Source organism: Poecilia formosa, unplaced genomic scaffold (genome assembly GCF_000485575.1).
Source record: "Poecilia formosa unplaced genomic scaffold, Poecilia_formosa-5.1.2 Scaffold462, whole genome shotgun sequence".
In the NCBI taxonomy this organism is placed as follows: Eukaryota; Metazoa; Chordata; class Actinopteri; order Cyprinodontiformes; family Poeciliidae; genus Poecilia; species Poecilia formosa.
In genome coordinates, this window is record NW_006800401.1 from 360,069 (window position 1) to 382,531 (window position 22,463).

The 22,463-nt window shown below is 37.7% G+C and overlaps 1 protein-coding gene across 3 annotated transcripts; it reads right to left on the reverse strand.

Annotated features, from left to right (window-relative positions):
• Positions 1 to 5,323: 5,323 nt before the first annotated feature.
• LOC103156074 (interleukin-2 receptor subunit beta-like) lies at positions 5,324 to 21,357 on the reverse strand. 3 transcript variants are annotated; one of them, XM_007577985.2, is made up of 12 exons: positions 20,361 to 21,357; positions 14,181 to 14,239; positions 11,123 to 11,326; positions 10,926 to 11,037; positions 10,749 to 10,839; positions 10,128 to 10,215; positions 9,063 to 9,196; positions 7,901 to 8,129; positions 7,590 to 7,689; positions 7,393 to 7,459; positions 7,176 to 7,247; positions 5,324 to 6,302 (listed from the first exon to the last, which is right to left on the reverse strand). In XM_007577985.2, the coding sequence occupies exons 3-12, from the start codon at positions 11,211 to 11,213 to the stop codon at positions 5,325 to 5,327; spliced, it is 1,962 nt and encodes a 653-aa protein (XP_007578047.1). In that variant the 5' UTR covers positions 11,214 to 11,326; positions 14,181 to 14,239; positions 20,361 to 21,357; the 3' UTR covers position 5,324. The 3 variants fall into 3 exon arrangements, with proteins under 3 accessions (XP_007578047.1, XP_016519519.1, XP_016519518.1); XM_016664033.1 differs by lacking the exon at positions 20,361 to 21,357 and having other exon boundaries at positions 10,929 to 11,037; positions 14,181 to 15,845; XM_016664032.1 differs by lacking the exons at positions 14,181 to 14,239; positions 20,361 to 21,357 and having other exon boundaries at positions 11,123 to 12,088.
• Positions 21,358 to 22,463: the final 1,106 nt, after the last annotated feature.

Sequence of the window (22,463 nt, forward strand, 5' to 3'; positions counted from 1 at the left end):
TATATATATATATATATATATGGTCAAATCTGTATTTATATGGATTTTCTCGTACAAATACGGTAAAATTCTGGCAACCACAGCTGCTGGTATTTTACTATAAATTAGAGATGTTTTTGTTTTGTTTTTTTACAGTGTGGTTTCAGAGAGTTACTGTGTTCCATAAAAACATGCAGTAAACAACACAGCAATGTACTGATGTTAGAAAATATAATTTGTACTTTTGAATACTTAAGTATTTTTTCTCGGCTGCTATAACTTGAGTTTAATCTTGACGTTGTTGAATATTTTGTCCACCAGTGGTTATACTAACCGCGTGTGCAGATGTGAATGCCATTTCAGCATGCAGTGAATGCAAAGTACAGATATAAAAAAAATTACATTTGTACTCAAAAGGAAGGAAGATTTTATTAAAACAAAAAATTCTTAAAAAGCAGAATTACATTAACGCTCTAGCTGAAATGTTGCTTTTGACAGCTACTCAAAATATTTCTCACAAAGCCAGGCTGAAACTGAAACCTCTGAAAAGAAGGTGAATTTCATGACACGTTAAAGCTCATGAGCAAACCTGATACTTGGTTGCCCAGAAATGCAAAACACACCAGTGAAAGCGTTCAATATGAGTGGGCCGTTTAGCTGGAACCGGGAGAGAGAGCTACAGAAAGTAAATGTTTTTTTTTATATATTTTACCACACAAGACAAAAATACTTTAAAAATGCCTGTTCCCTTAGTGGAAGCAGTAGTACAATAAACGGTTTTTAAGTGTTTTTGTGGATTCTTTGTCGATTTGCATGTGGTGGACTTTAACATACTTTAATCGATGAGGTCTTCCACACGGGGGCAGAGGGGGGCCTCTACTTAGACCCCCGCCCCATGGAAGATTTTCTAGCTCTGCCACTGATTGAAATGCTAGCCTGAAAAGAAATCTTTCTGTTACTTTTGTCAGCTCACAACTACAAACTGTATTGATATGATTCTCAGTGACTCATCTCAAAACATCAATATGCTAATGTGCAGTTCCAAAGAAAGCGACTTGTCAAGAAAAATCCCAAAAAACATGCAGGACCAAGGTGAAGGTTTAGTGACGGCTGCAGATGCATGTATTGAGTTAGACATGTTTTACGTGACTAGTTACGGTGACATTTCATTACATCGTTGTGGTAATTTTCCTAACCCGTGATTGGACCTTCAAGCAGAAGTTATTTTTGTTTTATATCACAAATTGTTTGTATTTTTATCGTTTGTTTTTGACATTTTAAATGCAGTTCTATTTTTCTCCTTTAAAACTAGGCTCTTTCAGAACTCAGGCTGAAATGAAATCATCCTGTTTGATTAAGAAAACCAGCTACATGCTTATAGAAACTCAGTTTCTGAAAAAAATAAAGGTTTTTCCAACTCAGAGTTTTGCTGGATTTTTAATAAAGTATTAAAAATGTAGTTTGTTCCTTATTCAGGCCTCAACATGTATTAGTCAATATAGATTAGAGAAATTTAGATGAGTTTTTTTTTATTGCATTTCTCCTTTAAAATTGTCTCCAAATACAGTGGGTACCAAAAGTATTCATACCCCTTGAACTTTTCCATATGTTGTCACATTATAACCACAAACATAAATATATTTCATTGATATTTAATGTGAAAGACCAACACATAATGGCATATAATTGTGAAGTTGAAAGAAAATTATGCATGATTCAAATCAAATCATGAAAAGTGCGGTGTGCAGAAGTATTCAGCTGCCTTTTCAATTGTGTTCGGAAAATGTGTTGTAGTTGCACCACTGGACTGCAGATGCAGAGAGCTGGTAGAGACAAACCTTCTGGCAAAAAGTGGCTCCACAAAGTATTGATTCAACAGGGCTGAATGATGTTGCACAACATGCTTTTCTGTTTTTCAGTGGTAAAAATCCTCATTTTGAATCATACATCATTTTCTTGCTACTTCACAATGTGTACCACTTTGTGTCGGGCTTTCACATTAAATTCTGATTAAATATGTTCATACTGGTGGTTTAATGTGGCAAAATATGGGAAAGTTTAAAAGGGTATGAATACTTTTGAAAGCCAGTGCATGTGTGAAAACCTGACGACTTGCCTTCACCTCATATTAGCTTTCCTGTTGGGTTTGATTTTGCATAACCTACTTAGTTTTTCACAGTCAGTATGTTGTTTTCTTACAAATACATACTTTTTTTTTTTTTTTTGGCATTATGACTGCTCTGTTCACATCACCCTATCACTATTATCCGTCTTTTGCAAGAATAACCCTGTAAAACTGAATAATCATCTGCTGATGTGTGCTTGGCTGTTGTCATTCAGGAAATCCTTTTAACACATTAACAAAAAGTTTAACTAGCTTATCTGTTTCGGAAAATCTACAGGGTTTGGTTTTTGATATAGTGATAGAGTAAAATCAGAAAAAAGTTTTTCACACCTAATCTTCCCAACAGATAAGACAAATTATGCTTCATTACCAGGAAATGTCACCACAGGAGGCGGCTTTTCAGTCATTGATCTGAACCCACCCATTTATATATTTATCTGAAGGCATTTTGCATGTGTGAAAACTAAACGTCACCTCAGAATGTGAGGAAGCATGTTCTTTTTTTCGTTTTTTTTTCTGATTTCTTCTAAAACTGCGGCATATCTCACTGGTTTTCCTTCTCGTCTCTAAACATCGTCTGGTTTTGATTTCTGTTAAGAATCCTTTTGCTGTCGTCGTACTTGCTGCTCGTTTCTGCTGTCATTTTCCCCGGCACGTTTTCTGAATTCGTGGTGAAAAATTACACACAATGGGCAGGATGCGGTGCAATAAGCACATCTGCAACAACAATTTGATTATTTACGTCTACCACGCCTGGAGCTAACTTTATTTTATATTTTCACATGTTCACATTCACTGCTTTACTGCCACAGTTACTAATCAGATACATTTTGGAAATCTCTCTGAAAAATATACCTAGGATATTATTGTGACTGCAGATTGAACTTTTTCCACATCATTTTTATGCTTTTAATAGAAAATATGATTTTTGTTGTTGTAGGTTTCATGGTTTTTGGTCAAAACTCTCCATTGGGCTCGTCTTCAAGCAAAACAAGTGTCTGACTCTGTCAAAATGTCTTCAGGAAATGTTTTTGTTTCATTGATAACATCAAAATAATCATATTCAGCCGGTAAAATTAGTATTGAGCATGTCACGGTGAATTTGAGGCATCACTGTTTGAAAAGTCAAATGGTTAAAAGTAAAACCAGGGAGAAATAAGCCTTTTCTCCACTAAAAAGAGAGTTATAGTTAAAAGATTTCACTCTGGAAATATTTTTTTTAAATCCATTCAAGTCTAAGTAAAAAAAAGCAAGACAAAACACAGAACTGTTTTCATTTTAATATGTGTATTAAAATGTATTTTATCTACATTTACATGTACTGCTTATTTGTTGTACATTTCTTAGAAGGAAAATATTTGGAGAAAAATTCAGAAATTTCAAATTTTGCTTACTGACATACAAATGCCAGTATACTATGAGATAGTAAAATAAAAGTAAAACATGATAGCAAGGTAAGTTTTCTACATTTAACAATAAAAAGAAATGATATAAACAAACTGTTTACTAGTAGGCATAACAGTCATTTCAAAAGTGGCACAACTACTCCGCCATGTTTGGAAATAAATAAGGTCAAGTATTGGAAAATATATTAGCTGCCAATATGTCATCTGATCAGTGTGGGTGTCATTATCAGAGGGAACTATTTCCATCATCTTTACCAAACTCAGATCTTAAGTAAATAGTTTATATATATATAAAGCCTCATGAATGTTCAAAAATATTTTGTCACTGATCGATACATCATGAAGCTGCCATACACATGTGAAACAGAGACATTGTTGCATGCAGAAATTATGCTATTAAATGTTGCTTAGATAAACAAGCAAGCAGGGCATCCTCAAAATATAACATTTTACTCACATTAGATCATATATAGCAGAAATGCATTTTTATTCATTTTGACAAAAATAAAAAAAAAGCAAGAAAGAAAGAACAAAAGAAAAGGGATCACCTGAAAAAGTTACAATATTCTTTGTTAAAAGAAAAACAATCTATAAAAATATGCTATTCAAAACTACACAATAGAGTTGCTGTAATAAAAATAAATTTGTGAGTTGTGTAAAGGCAAATTGACCTCATCATGGGTGGTTCTAGATGGGGGAATAAGGGGACCAGAGCCCCAGCAGAACTGAACCTGGTCCTCCACTATGACCGCTGTACTGAAGATATAGTAGTAAATTAATATCTTTTAATGAATTGCACAGAAACCATAACTGATCCATAATTGATAAATTTCAGGGTTTTTTTTACCTTCACAGTTTCACTTTAACAATGAATTAAACATTAAGATGTTGCACTTTTGGCTTTAGCCATACTGTGATAAGATCACAGCTTTCATTTGCTAGTCTGCAGTATGTAACTTTTATAATAAAAAAAAAAGAAAAGTTTTTTTTCCCAAATTTGTAAAAACTGTTACTATGTGGTGATAGTATAGTATGACACACATAATCTGTGAAAAGATAAATTCTTAATTATCTGAAAAAATGCACTGCTCTTTGTGTAAACCAACCAATCAGAGCCAGGAGGAGGGTCCTAGCGTTGTCAATCAGTCTCATGATATGTGCTAATGGTGGAGAAACATCTTATCGTGACATGAAAACTGTTTATCCGCCATCATCGGTGGCTATGCTAACTAGCCCTAACATTCTGTTATCGGGAAGAGTCTCTAACAGAGGAGGTAGGTTTGACCACTGATTATCTGTTTTATATCATATTGTCATAACATAGCAACAGTTTTAGCAAACGTGTAAAAAATACTTTTCAAAAGTGATGTTCTGTGGCTTTAATGTAAAAATATTGTGTACCCATAATAACATAGTTTCTTCAGGCGCACAGCAAGGCAGTATCCATGGTTACAAGGAAATGCTCTTTTTTTAAGGTTCTGTTGGCTCTAGTGGCCTCTGTTTGAAAGTAGCTCGACAGGAAAGAGGGTAATGAGAGAGGGAAGACATGCAGCAAACATCGTCAGGCCAGGAATCAAACCTGCAACAAAGGCCTCAATACGTGGGTTGTGCTTTGCCCCTGCACTACCACAGCACCCTAAGGAAAGGCATTTTTCATACAAATAGCATGTATGTTATGTCTCATGTTGTGCCTCGTATCTCAGACTGATAAATAAGCTGGAATAAAAACGGAGAAAATACATTCATTAAGAGCACCGCCCTCTGTTGGAACGATGAGTGCTGTCCGACTGCGACATAAGGCCTGCTGTCTGTTATCAGCTCTCTCTCTGCTTCACCGGCATGTAGCCGTTGCTACAGGGCTGCCTCAGCATGCTACCTGACAGAGCAATCTGCTTCAGGATGTCGTTACCGTGGAGAGGCGGTAAAAACGAACTCAGAGTGGTGCTTAAAGGCTGCTGTGGTAGGGCCCCTGGAGGATGATGTGGGGAAAGGAAGCGGGTTGTTTCGGAGGGTTTGTCTTCGTCCTTTGTGCTGTCTTGCTGTTCCTCGTTCTCTTTCGCTGTCATGCAAACGCCTGAATCCTGGCACGGAGGCACGGGGCTTTCAGGTTGCACCCTTGGGATTTGTTTGTAATCTAAACAAGTCTGGATAGAGTTTTTGCCCAAGACGTTCCCACTGCTACCAAACAACATCTGGAAATCTATTTTTTTCGCGTTCCCTCCCTCCCCTTCCTCGTCCTCCTGTTTTCCTTCCTTCGTCCCTTCGTCGTGTCCGTCGGCTGTATTGATACTGTCTGCTTCCATGCTCTCCTGACTGACTTCCTCACAGCTGCACATCCCCGAATCTACACTGTTTAGCCTGAACCTCTCGGCCTGCTGCAGCAGTTGCTGCTTTTCTACCTTCTCGTAGTCTGAAATGATCACTGCCTTCTGTTTATCATCACCCATAAAAAGCAACTTGACCATTTCCAGTTCTTTTTTCACCGTGGCTTCGCTTTCCTTTTCGGAGTCCTGTTCTTCGCCTCGGCCACCGGCTGGCTTGTAAGGGGCGTCGGGCGCACAGGGCTGCAGCTTCTTACCGGGCGCGCAATCAGAAGAACAGAGCTCAGAGTAACTGGGGTTGGAGAAGCTGGAGCAGCTGGAGTCGCAGCTGTTGCTTTCTGGCATAATTTTTATTTCTGGTCTACAGAACTTCATGGCGTCCACGGTGGAGGTTACTTCATAGGAGACAATATCCACTGAGCTCAAGAAAGACTGAACGTGTTCCCCGGTGAAGTGGGAGCTTAGCCACATCTGCAGAAAAAACAAATAAAGATGGGGAGAATTCAATGGATGGAACCAAAAAAAGCAGATGTTTTATATGAGTTTAAATGTCGCTAAGCTCTATGTTGGAGCACGGTTGCCACTAAATACGTCTTGTAATAACTTGAACCGCACACTACCCAGTGATGTTGCTGTGGTTTTATTTTTTCACTCTTTCTTCAGGTCTAGAGGCAGACTTCTAGGACGTTGTATTGCGGTTCCATCATGGCAGAAGCCATGCTCCATTTGTGAGAGTAAATGTGGTGGATTTTTTATTTTTTTTTTTTTTACATTTTCTCTTCCACTCGACTCTTCATTAATATGGGCAGGTAAAGAGCAAGGAGGACTGTGGGCTGAAATCACTTTTATTTAATAGAAACATTTACAGCACCTGGAACATAACCCACCTTCACTTTTTGAAATAGTCCAAAAATAATATTTCAATAATAAATTGTTGAGATTTTAATTTTATGGTATAACTACCTCGGTTATGGAGAGTAAAACTTGACAACATTCTGTAGTAAATTTTAGTTTAGTTGTCACTGCTGTACAATCACTCTGTCTTCCTATGGTACCATCTCCATTTTCTGTTTGATCTTTTTGTTGTGAAACTCTGATGATAAGTTTATAGGAAGTTTATGTGAAAGTAAATAGGATATGTAATCGCTCAGATGTTTGTTTGTTTTTTCATTTTCCTGCTCTTTTTCCTTGACTGATGTCTTAAATGTTAAACACTTTGTAAGCTTTCCCATTTCAGTATTGTGTCACAAATATCTGATCTTTTAAGGAATTTTTTTAACAGCAATTACGTGAAAGTATTGAGATAATACAGAAAAAAAACAGAAAAAAAAACTAAAAGCTCACTTGGACTGCAGATTTTTCAGGCTTTGAAGAAGGAATAACTTCTTGACCTTTTGAGTTCAGAGAAAACCAGTCCTGTGCCAAAACATAAGGTGGGTTAGCATAAAAATTATATTTTAAAACATTGCTTTGCAAGATTTTTCATAAATTAAGTATTGCTTTAAGAGCATTCCACTAAATTAACAACAAAAACAGAATTAAGAGAAATAAATTTGATTACCTGGAAAATTTCAGATTTCCCAGGGTCCGGTATGGGTTCGCCTTTAAAGCTTTTCACTACGTAGATCCTGAAACAATTAAAAACGCCATCATAAACCAAAGCCAAAGATGGCTGACACCCAACTGGGGTCAAACTCTCAACATAACACATCACAAATCTAACAAAACTGTTTTTGGAAAATGGTCTTAGTTTCTCACAGTTGTTTTTTGCGTGTACAGAGGCCTACGCCGGCGAGGAAAAGACTCGCCACTGCCACGATCAAAAACCCCCTGGTGGTGGGAAAATCCACAAACGACTCTGAAAAACACAGAAGGTCACATTAGTTGAGAAACATTACTGACAGAGTTGGTACTGCTGTAGAGATTCTGTAAAGTGTGTTGTGTTTGGGAGGGATGCACCGGTTTATGTTAAATTTTAGAAAGTTGATCTGCAACATTCCTGTTTTCCATTGTTATTGTTATCAAAATTGGTTCAACAAAACCTTTGTTCAGGTTTGCTAAAATTTTACCTGGGGTTTTTCCCACTTCTGACACCCATGAACTCGTCGGGCTCCAGTCACTCCAGGTTCCCGAAAGATTTGGTTCTTCAAAGAACACGCGAACACGAGCTTCATAAGTCTCATCTTTTATGAACCAACTGGAATCCAGCTGAGCGATCCTGTTCATATTACAACTGGGTTCCAGCTGAGTGTTGCAGATAATTTTACAATTGACGATTTTATTCCGAATGGGGAGATCCTGTGAAGAAAAAACAGATGGTACACACAGTCAGCAGGCTGGTAGTTTCTCGATCTCTCATTGGAACAGTCTACTGTTGAGACCCAGCATACTTCATCTGAGGTTGCTGAATCGTTTTTCATTAGCCACGTTTACATCGACAATATAATTGAGCAATTTGACATTTTGGAAATTAATTCACTTAATGCAAACATGCTAATTTAGAAAAAAAATCTGTTATTTTATAAAAAGTGTTGGTGCTAGGAAGAGGTAGTTTTTCAGCCGTACCGAAGTTGGTTTATTTTGCAAAACTGCATTGGAAATGTTTTTTTTTTTTTTTTCTCTCGCAGTGCAGGGGTCACGTGATCGTGTTGGCACTGGTGCAAACCATGAAGAAGACGATATGAAGTAGTTTGATGATCATGCCGCAGTCTGTTTTTATTTTAATGACTTATTCCATGAACAGAGTCACGTGTGATTTTAATTGTATTTCTTACGTAATGGACACATGGCAAATGTGAAGTTGTGTTTTTTCAACATTAGTGGAACATTGACAATGTTTTGCGCGCATTTATAATGGAAGCGCAACTATTGATGTGGATGCATCACAAAAATTTGCATCATTTTCATCAGTAGAATGCAGCCATTTTGTTGGCTCGGGCCAGCAGAGCTCTGTGCGGTGGTGTGCTGTATTATTGGTCAGAAGTGTGTTACCTTGTGTCATGTGGAAATGCGCCCACATGACACAAGGTAACATGTGTCATGTGGACTAGTTGAAGTGCAAGCTTCAACTAGTCCGCTTGCACTATCCGTTTTTTGTATCCGTAACAGACATAGATACTTTTGAGGAACAGTTTGTCCGAATTCAAACGGTCTGCAACCGCGTGGCTGCGCCCGTTGACCAGGTGAAGTATGTGGCAGCCTTTATTATAATATATTAAAATATTTACTTACAGTCCATGACTCATCCTTTTGCTTCCACTGTAGGTCAAATTGGAAATACTTAATTCTACTGCCGCTTTCAACTTGATAGGTCCAAGTCACAGTGGTCTGGTTTACATTAGGTTGTCCTGGTGGGTTCAACTTTACTGCAAAATCCAACATTCAGATGTTAGCTGTCAGATAATGCACAAATAGGTTACACAGTTCCTAGCAAAAATACTTTTACTCCTCATTGAACTTTTACAGATTTGTCACATTACAACCGAAAACTCCAAATCATCTTATTGGGTTTTTAAATTATGAGAGTTTCTTTACTACATGGCTATTAGAAAAACAAAATGATAGCTACCTATGAATGGTGGCTCTAACAGTTCCTCTGTACAAAATGTCTACAATGAAATGTCTTCCAGGATTAATTTTTTATAATTTTGTGTTAATTAGTTGCAAACTATGTGCTTTGTGTTTTTTACACGGGACACCTATGTTTTTTGTTTGCTTGTTTCAATAAACATGGAAATGACTTTTGACTGTAAAACTTAGGTGATTTTTACAAAGACTTACTGAGAACAGCTGTATTTTTTAAAATAAATGTTCAGCAGTTTAGCTACATTTACACCTACAGATGCGTCCTTGTTAAAAACAACCAGACTTTTTGTACCTGTTGACTCTGTGTTTTTGTTTGACTCTGTGTTTTTGTTTTTAATGATGTAAAGCACTTTGAAATGCCTTGCTGCTGAAATGTGCAATACAAATAAAATTTGATTGATTGATGCTTTTGGCAGCAGCACCTTTAACCAGACTAAGCTAAAGCTGTGATTTCAGCTAGTGCGTGTTAAAAACACACAAGCAATCAATGGGGTTACGATTGAAGAACGCTTCTGAAAAGGATTAACCTTTCATACAATCATAAAGGTTTCATACTTTTATTATTGTCACTTTAGATTTTCAACCCGCAACTCAAAATTACCCCCCCGTCCCCCGACACCCAGCCCCCAAAAAATAGCCGAATGTACAACAAACCAGCACTTTTTAGCAGTTTTCTTTTTTAGCAAGGCAGTGTGCTTAGTTTATACTCACTGTGACACGCTGGCTTGTAGTAAATGACTTCACGATGTTTTGAAGGCATGCAGCTCACATCAAGGGTTAGGTTATGAAATGACTGGAACTGAAAATTAATAAAATAATTTTTACTTTCAGAAAAATTCACAGCAATTTTAAACATTTTAAGAAGCAATAGCATCTGCTTTTGTTAGCCATTCCTACATAATAGAAAAATTTTGAAATTTCGAAAATGAAACATTTTCCCTTTTTCTGTCTCGTCAAATACAGACATTATCATTTGAGTAAAGGGTTCAAGCAATGGATTAAAATAGGGGGGGAAATAGAAATACATTTGTTAAAGTACTGTATTAAATCATCTGGGTCTCCTGACAATATTTGTTTCACCTTTGAACAACATAACATTTTAACATATGTCTGTTTTTTATCAGCCTGAGTGGCACCTCTATGCTTCTGTAAAACTGAACACATGATTCCTGACAAAGCTAAATTGAGACTAAGCATAAAAAAGTAGAAAAGAATTGAGAGCTAGTTAGGACATTTATTTTATTTGAGATATATTTAAGATTTAAAGCTTTTCCAGAAGCAGAAACTGCCAATTTGAACCTGCTAAGCCAAAGAATAATGTTGTATACTCACAGTAAAGGTCCTCGAGAATTTCATTGAGCAGTTTTTTAAAGCTGGGTTTGAGGCATCAATGGGCTTTAGCTCACAGGAAGCTTTATAGTACCTGGTTAAAAGAGAAAAACCTTTATTTTTTCTTCATCATTACTTAGAAGCATTTTATGTAGGGGAAAATACTGCTGCTGTTCTTACGACTTAGGATGTTTTGCATGTACTGTGCACACATCGTCTGTAAGATTTTGGACATGAGAGCTGTTCCACACACAGTTTATAACATCGTTGTAGTCATTGTAGCAAGTTAGACCTATAAACAAGAAGGTGGGCATTTAATTAACGTAAAAAGAAGAATAGTTTCAGGTATTGGTCAAATATCGAGTTAAATGACTCACTCTTTAGAGGAAGGCTGGGGCAATTATCAGCTTTCGCACTGCAGATACAAAGTACAAGGAAAAGGAAGAGTCCTATCCTAGTTGTCACCATTTTTTCACAAGTTATTTTCTTTGAGATGTGAATCACTAGGATGGCTGGATTTCCAACGTGTGGCCAGGAGGTTTGAGGATATCAGTTACTTTCTAGCTGTTCTTCTTCTCATCCTGTAGTTGACAAATATAAAAAAAAAAAGAAAAGAAGTTTTATTATTTTCAACACCAATTTACTGAACACACGTATAGAAATACAAAGAAAGGGTTAGGAAATGTTTCAGGTCAACTGCGCTGTGGTTCCACTGACACGTACTGAGAAAACACCTGGTCAGAAAACACCTGTGAGCGGGAGTTTTACCGCTCACATCGCTTCACCGTGTTTCATGGCACATCACAGTGTTTGCAACTTCACATATTACACTCGACAAACACGACACTATTATTTGAGTAAACCAGTAGATTTAAAGCTGCAGCAGGTAATGTTTAACAAATTCGTCCTTTACATATTTGTTAAAACCGTCACTATGTCTTGACAGTACAGCATGAGACAGATAATCTGTGAAAAGAATCAAACTTCTCCTCCTCCTCCCAGTGCCAACTACAAAGCTACATGGCTCAGACAGAAACAACCAATCACAGACAGGAAGATACAGGCGTTGTAAATCATGCTTGTGTTAGTGCCGCTCACATCCTCCCCATTGCTCGTTGCTGCACTACAGCATCTTCCTGATAGCACAGTCTGCCATGAAAGCTAAGCTTAGTTAGCATAGCCACAGATGACGTCAGATAAACAGTGTTTCTGTAATGGTAAATGTTTTGCCATCATTAACATGTTTAGCAGCGTGTACACCAGTTTGGTTGACAGCACTAAGACCTTCCTCCTGCCTCCGATTGGTTGTTTTTGATAGGTGCATTTCTTCAATTGGCCACACTAGAATGTGGAGGAGCTTGATTGTTTTTTTTTTTTGTTTTTTTTTTGCAGGTTATCTGTCTCATTCTAAACTGTCATGACAGAGTGACACAGTTTTAACAAATATATATATAAAAAACATTATTATAAATATTACATACAAGGTTGGGATACTCCCTGACCTTTCCCTTGGTCTTCATGCTACTAGCTAACTGAGGAGATTCAGTGGTGGACAACTAACTAAAATGTTAGTTGCATTAACCTTACAGCATTAATAATAAACGTCAACGCCGCAAAAAGTAAAGAACTGTAACAACGGGGTATTTAGCAGAAGCTAAGGTGCTAACTTAATTTCAAATTACATCTGCCCTTAAAAGACCGCAACCCTGGAGTGCTAATTTAATTTTAATGTCATTTACATGATCTATAATGTTCTTAGATATTGTATTTATGTTTACATTTTGTTTTCTGCTGTCTTGTATTGTTGCTGTATGTTTCTTGTTTGACAAAAACGTATGTGAGGAGAGGAAACGGAATAGCTCCGTCGGAACCTCTTTCAAAATAGAAGCACTACTATAAGTGGTATCAAATTTTATTCAACTGAAAGTTTACAAAGCAGCCAAGAAAATTAGGGCTTTAGAATTCATGTGGAAATATTTGTTTAGGGGAAGCTAAATGTGAAGCTAAATGTTTTCAAAATCAGCAAAAGTGCTAAACAAAAAACTTGTCATTTGCACAAAGTTGGTTACGTGGAAATGTGGAAGGGGAAAAGAGGGAATGATGAAAATCCAAAAACTTAAATAAAAGTACTTAGAATGTACTAGAAGTGGTAAAAAGTCACATAGGTGAGACTCTTTTAATATTAATTGTTGTTCCTCAGCTGAATAATGAAAACAGTCTCCCACAGTGTCTGGAGATGTGGGTGTAGAGGTATAACAGACTAAGATGTTCTAACCGAAAAACCTTTGGTAAAACATTTCCTACGAAATGTCTTGTATGCAAATCTCATCACAACATGTCCTCTACAGGAAAGCACTCCCACATTTCAGAAAGTCGGCTCTTTTCTCTTAACTTCACAACATGTAATAAATCCTTTTCCTTTCAGAAGAGCAAAACACTGAGAGGAGACGAGAAGTTAAAGGTCTGCTTTTTATCCCTCAAGTTATTTCCTCCCACCTGCAGCGAAAGAGTGTTGGACGACTTTTTTTCTTCTTCTGAGTACAGATTTTACACACACACACCAACCGCAGATAAGATTAATAAGACAGAAAGTCATTTCTGAACTTCTGGAAGATCGCTAATGAGAATTGTTTTGATAACAAAAAGGTGTTAGATGTCTTTTCTCTGTTTGAATCTACTTCTGAACTTCAAACGTCCCCTAACGTAGTGGCGTTCTAACATTTTGGGCCAAAATGGGGAAGTCAGAATTTTTTAGTTTTCTAAAACTCCGAAAAAAAATTCCAGCATTTGATTTTACACTGCTCAACAATAAGCTAAGCATGCAGTAACTTAAATTAAATAATTAAATAACTCAGTTTTCATAGAAAATGAAAGCTTAAGTCACTGTAGATGCAAAACGTAAAGAGTTTTTCAAATTAATAAAAGAAAGAGTTTGCAGATTAATTCCTTTGGGTTCAAAAGAACTTGAACACAAAAAAAACAAAAAATAAAGAAAAAGATTCTGCATATTTTCAGGGTTTGTGTCGGTGTCTCTTTAAAAATGCCTGCTGTATCAAGCGAGGTTTAATTAAATAATTAATAAAAGCAGATTTGTGCTCTCAGTCTGTTGATATTTACTACAAAATTTAAGAGAAAGGAGAAAACATGGTTGCTAAAAGTCAAATACTTTGTGTTATGCTTAATATTTTCCATTGTAGAAAACTTTAATATATAAGCAATAACTTTGCTTTAATTAAAAATGAAAAGTCTCCCCTGCCTCTACCATTTGTTGTGGCAGGCCACACAGAATCATCAGTTCTGCTTGTGTTTCTCTGATAGAAAGTAATCCCTCTTTCAAAACTGACAACAATAAGTAATAAATCATCTTTTTTTTTTTAGAAGAAGAAGAAGAAGAATATAAACATGAGCGGAGATGAGAAACATTTAGCATCTTACCTGTCTGCGAATCAGCTCAGCGTCTTCTTCAAGTTGCTCAATTTATTTCCTCCCACCTGCTGCGGAACAACGTCAGAGAAGGGTTTTTTTTTTTTTCAGTATGAATCTCACTGAGAATCGCAGATAAACTGATAACACAGAAACTAACGTCTGAACTAGTGGCAGATCACTACTGAGAAGTGCTGCCTCATGAACAAAAGCCGTGTTTTCTCAATTTAAGCCGATTCTTTCTGCATTTCAAATAACATCCTCTAATGGTAAGAAATCTATTTTCGAGAGAAGTGTTTTGCTCTTTGTCTCTTCCTGTGATGAGCAGGGATTTTCTAGAATAACACCTGCTGTGGATCTTACAGAGCCCCCAAGAGGGAATGGGGAAAAAAATGTCTTTTGAGTTCCCTCGCAAAAGGAAAATATTGCAGTTACAGAGAGTGGTACTCCATAGTACCCTAGGGGGCTCCGTAGCACCTGAACACAGGAAGAAACAAGCTGTGAATGTGGTCAGTATGTGACAGTCTTGATGCGAAATCTCAAATTACAAAACATGCATTAGATTTTGACACGACCCTGACCCCCTTCGCATCCTGCTTCGCACTTTTACCCGATTGCTGAGCAACAGTCAACAGTTTGAAACAATCCAACTGAACCTGGTTGCTCTCAAGCTTCTGCATCAGAATCACAGGAGCATTTGAAATGAGTCACAAACAGGACGAAAAGTAATGCATGTGTGGGTTCACGTAGGATTTGTGGTCTGCGGTTACTGCAGTCTAATGCAAAGCGACCAGGAAGCACACCAGAGCCCCCCTGCAAACGTCTCTGCACAACAACAGCAACAGGAGCAACAGCTGGAGACGATTCTCAGTCAGTGCTAATGCTGACATTTTTAAAAACTTTTCTTTTTAACCAGTCATAACGCAATCCCAAGAGAACATAAAAGTCTTTGGCACAATATTTTTTATTCCCCGAACTAATAAATGGAACAATTAATGACTGCTTCTTTTTTTTATTATCAGTGCTATTATTCTAATTATTTCTGCAAAGCGTTGTGCGTGTTCTTTCATTTCCATGTGCAGGCGTTCTCACCTTCTCCGGTCACCTGTTTGTGCGGTTTAATAAAAGGTCAGAGTGTTTTTATAAAAACCAGAACATGTTCCATTATTTTTGACAGGTGCACATCCTGCTCAATAACACCTCCACCCCTGTAAGCAATTTTAATCTGATTAGACGGTGGGACTTTTTTAGAAGTCATATAGTTTACCGAAAAGAGGCAAAAAAAAAAAAAAAAAGTGAAGGGTGTATTTTTTGCTTTGGTGTGTTATCAGTAACAAGAAAAGAAGAAGTAGATATTTTAGTAATATGTAATGGTTATTCTGGAAAGAAACTGCACTTTTCTCTTTTAGTCAGATTTTCTGATCAGGTTGGTGACCTACAGCTACCACCAATAACCTTTACCTTATCTAACGGCTATTTGCTTTTGTGCAAAAATATCCCAAGTCAAAATGATTCTTTATAATTTACTTTGCTTCTTTCAGACCTATTTTTTTTCCAGTTTGGAACAGAAAGATTATTTGGAACACTGACGGTATATTGAACTAGCCTGTTCATTTCCTTCCTACTCAGTTCTGCTTGATTCTCATCTCCCTTAACTTCTTTGTCTGGGATTTCTCCCTCTTGATTCTCATCTCCCTTAACTTCTTTGTCTGGGATTTCTCCCGCTTGATTCTCATCTCCCTTAACTTCTTTGTCTGGGATTTCTCCCGCTTGATTCTCATCTCCCTTAACTTCTTTGTCTGGGATTTCTCCCGTTGACCTGGATTCCTCCAGTAGAATTTCTATCAGCAAACAGAAGGAGAAGTTGTGAACGATGACATCGATTTTCCGCGCCGTTTCACAATCGTAGTCTGCCCGTATTTTTAACAACGGTAGCGGAGGAAGTGAACGAAGCCGTTCAGTCCGTTTTGGCCACTCTTACAAATATTGAATTAGCATGAGCATCTGCATCACAGCATCCAACTGGCACATTATATAAGTCACAGCCAAATGTTAGCGACTGGGCAAAGTTCAAAACTTCAACAGAGTCCATGCCACCAGGAAGCAAACGTTTATCAACTTCATGCGAGAGCCTTCGCATGAAGTGAAGCGTAGAACAAGGACCTGGTGTTTACCAGGCTAAAAATGTCACTAACCCGTTTACATTACTAGACCATAACATAGTAGTCCACAGTTGAATAATGGGATTTCCTTTGGTTTATATCAGTGTCAGAATGCAGATAAATTATCAACCATTTACTGCTGAGGTAGAGTAAAAAGTAACCATCTAAGAAATTACTCAAGTAAGGGTATAAAAAGGATTTGGTAAAACAGGCCACTTAAAAAAAAAGAAGTTAAATGGCATCATCAGATGGACCAAAATGTAAAGCTTTTTGGAAATTTAGGTATTTTAAAGACCAAAATGAAAATAATTCTTATAGGTAAGATGATTACAAAATAACAAAATCAGGCAAACGTGAATATTTTTCCAAGTCATTTTTTTTTTTCAATTTGAAACTTTAAGAAAAACTGCAGGCATGAGTGGATTTTTAGTTAAAACAACCTTGTTCTTCATTCTGTAAAGTTAGTCAACGTGGGCAGAGTATCCAGAAATGTTACTCTCAAGTAAGAGTAGCAATACTTCATGATAAAATGACTTAAGTCAAAGAAAAAAGTACAGCATAGTAGAAATAGAGTATTTCTAAAGTTGCTAAAGTAATGTTGCTACATAACTCTGCTGCTGAGACACTGAGTCTTATTAGAACTCAGGCCTGGATGGACGGACGGACAGATGGACGGACAGAGACGCACTATCTCCTGACTGAGATTGAAAATCTGCAAACATTTTCAACATTGTACCTTTCATGCTGAAAATGCCCAAACACCACACACCATACCCAAAGCGTCGCGTCCACATCAGTTATGCTTCTGCACATCAAGCTTTAAAGCCACAGAACGAGATTCAGAGCAGCCTAGTTTTGTACAATGAGTCACATTTGGAAATTTGAGTGACTCACTTCAGCTAACCTTTAAACCCATGTACAAAACAGCAGCAACATGTTTGGAAACAACATTTTTAATAGTATAATCAGATTAAAACAGTCTTATCTCACTTGTTAGGGCTCTACTTAAACTGTGCCTATAGCTTTAAAAAAATCTACATTTATGTTCTGTTTCTGTCTTCCTCTGACATTTGGACTTCCCCTGATCAGGTCCAACAGAAAACTGAAAACGCAGACTCTCTTTTTTTCACTCTGTTTTTATAGAGACCTAAGCAAGAAAACAACCACAAACTACAGAAAGTAGAGAAAAAAACCCACTTCCTAACCTCTTTTTCTTCCCGGAAATCTACTTTTGTTTTCTGACAAGAAATAAACAAAGAAGAAACCCATTTGGTCATGTCCTGATCTATAACTTTTTATTGACTGGTAACTTGTAATAAGACTGAAATCTAACAGAGAAGGTGCAGGGTTTTGTTTTTTTATTGTCAACTGAGGCATTTAAAGAAGGAATACTGTGCAAATCTCTCATCTGGCTGAACTATAGGTGGAGGCATGTCCTTTTCTTTACTGATAAATTTCACTGTTTTTGTATTCTTGGAAAAGTAGATTCTATGAAGGTGATTGGTATTTTGCACTAAAGTTGTACAGTGTAAGAAGAAAGGTTGAGTGTTTGAGCACAAAATAGGCCAAGTGAGTGGCCTATTTTGGTGGTGTTGCAAAAAACAGTGAACCAGTTCACCTCTTATGAAACGCAGTGGCTCTCAAAAGTGAACATACCTCTGAAACTCCAGGTCTAAAGAACTAGAGAACATTATAAATCACTCCCAAACTCTCCTTCCCTTAATAACTGTACGGTTTAGCAGTAAAACAATGTAGAAGGCTACCCTTCTACATTAGGGTGTAGAAGAACACCCTAATGTTCTTCTTTTTTGAAGAACATTAGGGTGTTTTCACACCTGATAGTTTGATTAAAGGGACTAAGCAGGACTGGTGTGAATGAACCCATTGGGGCGTATTCTCACCGCCAGGCTGTCACACCAGCCCTCGTTTGTGGAAGTGTGACTACGCAATCGAACTCTGGTCCTCCTAACACCGTAGGTCTCCGTCGGTTGAAGTGAACTCTGGTGGCGACGCAAGCAGACCAGAGACCGCTCCAAAAGGAGGAAGCAGACTAAGGCGCACGGCATTCTGGGTAACTACAACCAAAACAAATGTGAGAGCAGGTGAAATGGCTCGCAGTCTTTCAGCAAAGACAGAGGAGAAATCCTGCAACCACTAAAATCTGACACCATTACATTTTTGTTCACATTTTGCGAAGAAGGAGGTTGCACTTTATGTCTTCTTCAGAGGCTTGCGTGTCATTTTCAGCAGTGGTTCTCGGTGCAGCGCCACCACAGGCAAGAGGGGGAACAGGTTTCTCAGAGGGTTTGGTTCATTTGACAAAGTACTGTGCGAATGCGAACCATACCAGCTGAAAATGTAACAAATGTTGCTATTTTGGTCCCCAATCAAACTGAGCCTACCGGACTGTCCGGTGTGAAAACAGCCTTAGTTTTAGTTCCAGCCTTCAGTCTTCTGGGGTAAAAGCCTCACATTGCTTACAGACAATCTGATAATACTAAAGTTAGGTCCAGTTGTCCTATAATTATCTTGGCATTTACATCGTTTAACTTTTGCTCTGGTCCACAGAGAGGTTACGATGGGTAATGTGACCACATTGAACAAGGTATCAGTCAGGAGAAGGGTATAAAATAAGTTCACAAGATTATATATACACTACGGAAGAGTTAATACAGTTATCCAATATTCATAGAAAATATAGAAACAGTACAATTACTGAAACTGAACTTTTCCGGTGAGTTATCTCAATATTTTGGGATTTTATAAATAAAAACAATATCAGGATATTTGAAAATAACATTTTAGTTGTTTCTTTGGGAACAACATGGTGCTGTTGGACAGGGAACGTATTAAACCTACTATTAAATCAGTTCATACACGTTGGTGTATATGACTACTTATTAATGAACTGTAATTAGTAAAAATTACAGTTCTTGAATTAGTAAAAAACATATATATATTTTTTAGAGAACAGGGCACCAAAGCTGGATCCAGCCTAGAGCCCCGCATCATTGCAAATCCGGCTCTGGTCTCATCAAAAACCTGGCATTTCAACAAAGCTGAGTTCACTTTTAAATCAGTCACATTTTATCTAGTTTCCTCAGCCAGGACTTTACAAAGACTTTGTTACCTCTGTTTCTGGTTGTACATGACAATTTATGGCTTTTTTTCATAACTGAGTGAAAGTGGGTGGATGGAAGCTGGCTCAACAGCAGGATGTGACATGTGGGAGTGAGCAATGTAAACCCCGGCAGCGGCGGCAGCGGCACCAGACAACGTGCCACGACTCAGTGGAAGAAAGGTGTGGGCTTGTTGCTGGATTTAAAACGATCTCTCACTAGTTCTCGTCCAATGAGAATTTGAATCCCCTAACTGTACCAGTAATAAAAAAACAACAACACCTGGTCGTGTCACCACCTTGAGCAGATGACCTTTGGATACTCTGAGACGTTTGGCTGTCTTATACCCACCTCCTCGTTTGTTAGCGTCATTTCTCTATCTTGTTGCACTTTCCACATGTTTCCTGCATTTACCACGCATTTCAAATAGACAAAAACTTTCCCTTTTCTCTTTTAATTTTTAATTTTACTATAAAAATACAGTCAAAGGGTAAGAATTAAATGTTTGTGAGCGTTTACCATGACTGAAATCTTTGTTTTAAAAACCTCACATGGTTTACCCCATGTGTGGCTTAAATGGAGATGTTTCATCAGCACATTAAAATACTTTTTTATTTAACAAACTTCAAGAGAGACACACAACAAAAGCTAAAGAAAAAGGCTTTCACGATTGCTTAAAGTTGTCAAGCTGTTATCACAATATGACAGCTTTATCTCACTTAGCCGAAAAAGACATCAATGAAACCCGCTTTGTTGTTTTCTCCGAACACACGATTTTATCGTCATCTGCTTCAGGATATTAAGAGTGAGGTGACATAACTTCTCGCCAGAATCATTCAAGACTTGTAGTGAAAAAACGATGGCTTAAAATCAATACCTGTTCACCAAAATCAGTCAGGAAAGCAGCCTACCTTCGCAGCGCTGTTCAGTAGAGTTCTGAGCTTTTCTGATTACTTCGTACCTCCTGAACTCAAAGTGACTAGTCTGTAGTTTTCATGTTTCTCGTTTTCCCTCTCTAAAGTGACGACGGGGAAACGTACGTGAAGCTGACAACAAAGCTGTGGCTTGACTGCGGCGTGTGGTTACGTTGATAGTAACTGTGTGATCTGCAATACGAAACGTCAGGGTGAAAACCCCAAGTCTTTTTTTGCTCTTTTTTTTTCCGTTTCCTTTTTCACAGCACTTTATCTCTAAGCTGAAGGAAGGAGAACCTGCCTTTCTGGAAACTGCTGCGTTTTGCTTACCATGTGACAATTTACGCAGTTTTCTTTTTTCTTCTTCCCTCAAACCAAGAATTAGATGCTCTTAAAAGATAGTCATCAAACTCTCTTGAGGACCTGTCTCCTGCTTTCTAGTATTACATTTTAAAGAACATTTTTTTAATTTTCTCCCCCATTTTGTCTTGAGTTAGATCAGTGTCATAATATAGTTTAACCCTTTATCAAATTTACATTAGCCACTGTGTTTATGTAAATACACATTAGTCTTCAAGATCATTCAAAGGTTTTTACACAATTTCAGAAGAAACTCTATAATTTTGTAATCAGACTAATCCATATTTCGCAGTCACCAGTCACTGCGTTTCCAATGCAAAAGCACGCAAAACGATGTCGATATCCCCCTGATGTTGACAAAACACCATTTTGAAATTGTGATGTTTCCATTACGTAAGAAATGCAATTCAAATGATGTGTGTTCAGTAGCTGTGTTTTCATTGACCATATAATTGCGCAATTGGACTTTTCGTAAATTAAAAAACCCCTTGGTTTTCAACGAAAGGTTTTGGCGCTAGCATGACCAGGCACGGAGCCCAAGGGGGGGCGGCCCGGGCTCGGATGGGTGCCCATGGGGGCCCGGGTCTGGAGGAATGGTTTCAAGTCACTTTAATGTGTGATTATAGACGGAGAAAGTGCGCCCTTGCCTGTTCAGAAAGGTGTATTGTTGAGAAAATAAATTTAAAATAAGCTAGTTTTAAAACTTAACATGTCTTGATTCAAATACCCTAATTGTGGTTTTGAAATTAGTAATGTATTCTGGCCTATTGACCTTTATGTTACTTGTAGTTACAGCAGATGATTTGCTGGGATCGTTTGAACTGCCTTTTGTCTGTGTGGGAAAAACAATACAGGAGAAGTTGTAGCTTTTCACACTCATCTGTGAAAGGCCGTAAACACGGCAGGGGTTTCTGGCTTTAGATAGAGGGTCAGAGATAGCTCCTGGTTGGATGAGCAAAGATACGCCTTATTTGAATAAATTAAAGATAAGAATACGCCTTTACTATAAAACTTTCTACACAGAAGTAACAGATCAGATTTGCTCTTGCAACTCTCCAAAGACGTCTTTGCACTTCTTTCTTTCTTCTTTCCATTTATGTCAGGTAAATGAATGTATGTCTCCGTTGTTCTGCAGTTTCTGTTGTAATTTTATGCATTGTCTTATATTGGATTAAACTCTGTAATTCTGTGATGTCAACACGCATTGTTGTTTTCCTTGTGGCTACACGTGGCCTGCCGAGAGGACCTGGGATCCAAGAGGAAGAGAGAGCCAAACTTTTTCCAAAGTTAACTAATTTAGATATCTCTTCCTTAACAGTATGTAATGTTAAAGATACTTTCCCTCAATGGAATATATAGTAGTCAGTTCCAGTGATTCTTTCACTCACGGTTTAGCCCATGTGCTTCCTGGGTAAAAATCAAACGACAAACGCAGCCCCAGCCCGACGCTGACTTGTTCCAGCGTCGGGCCGGGCATGACGTGGGCTTATTGTTGGTGTCAAAATTGGTTTAATTTGCAAAACTGTAATGGAAACTCTTTTTTTTCCGCATCCCACAAATCACATGATCATCAATCGGTTGTTGACACTTGCGTAAACCCAGTGGCGCAACTACACATTATTCAGGTGGATGCGAAAACATAAATCGCCACCTCGTCCTAGTGCCAAAACCTTTTAGGGAGAAATGAGAGTTATTTTGTAATTGGCATGTTACCATTAAGTGAATTTAATTTTGAAACGT

Coding starts and splice junctions, on each gene's coding strand:
- LOC103156074 (XM_007577985.2), bottom strand. CDS start 11,213: ATGGTGACAACTAGGATAGGACTCTTCCTTTTCCTTGTACTTTGTATC. Junction 11,038..11,122: donor CCCCAGCCTTCCTCTAAAGA/GTGAGTCATTTA, acceptor TCTTGTTTATAG/GTCTAACTTGCTACAATGAC. Junction 10,216..10,748: donor AATTCTCGAGGACCTTTACT/GTGAGTATACAA, acceptor ATTAATTTTCAG/TTCCAGTCATTTCATAACCT.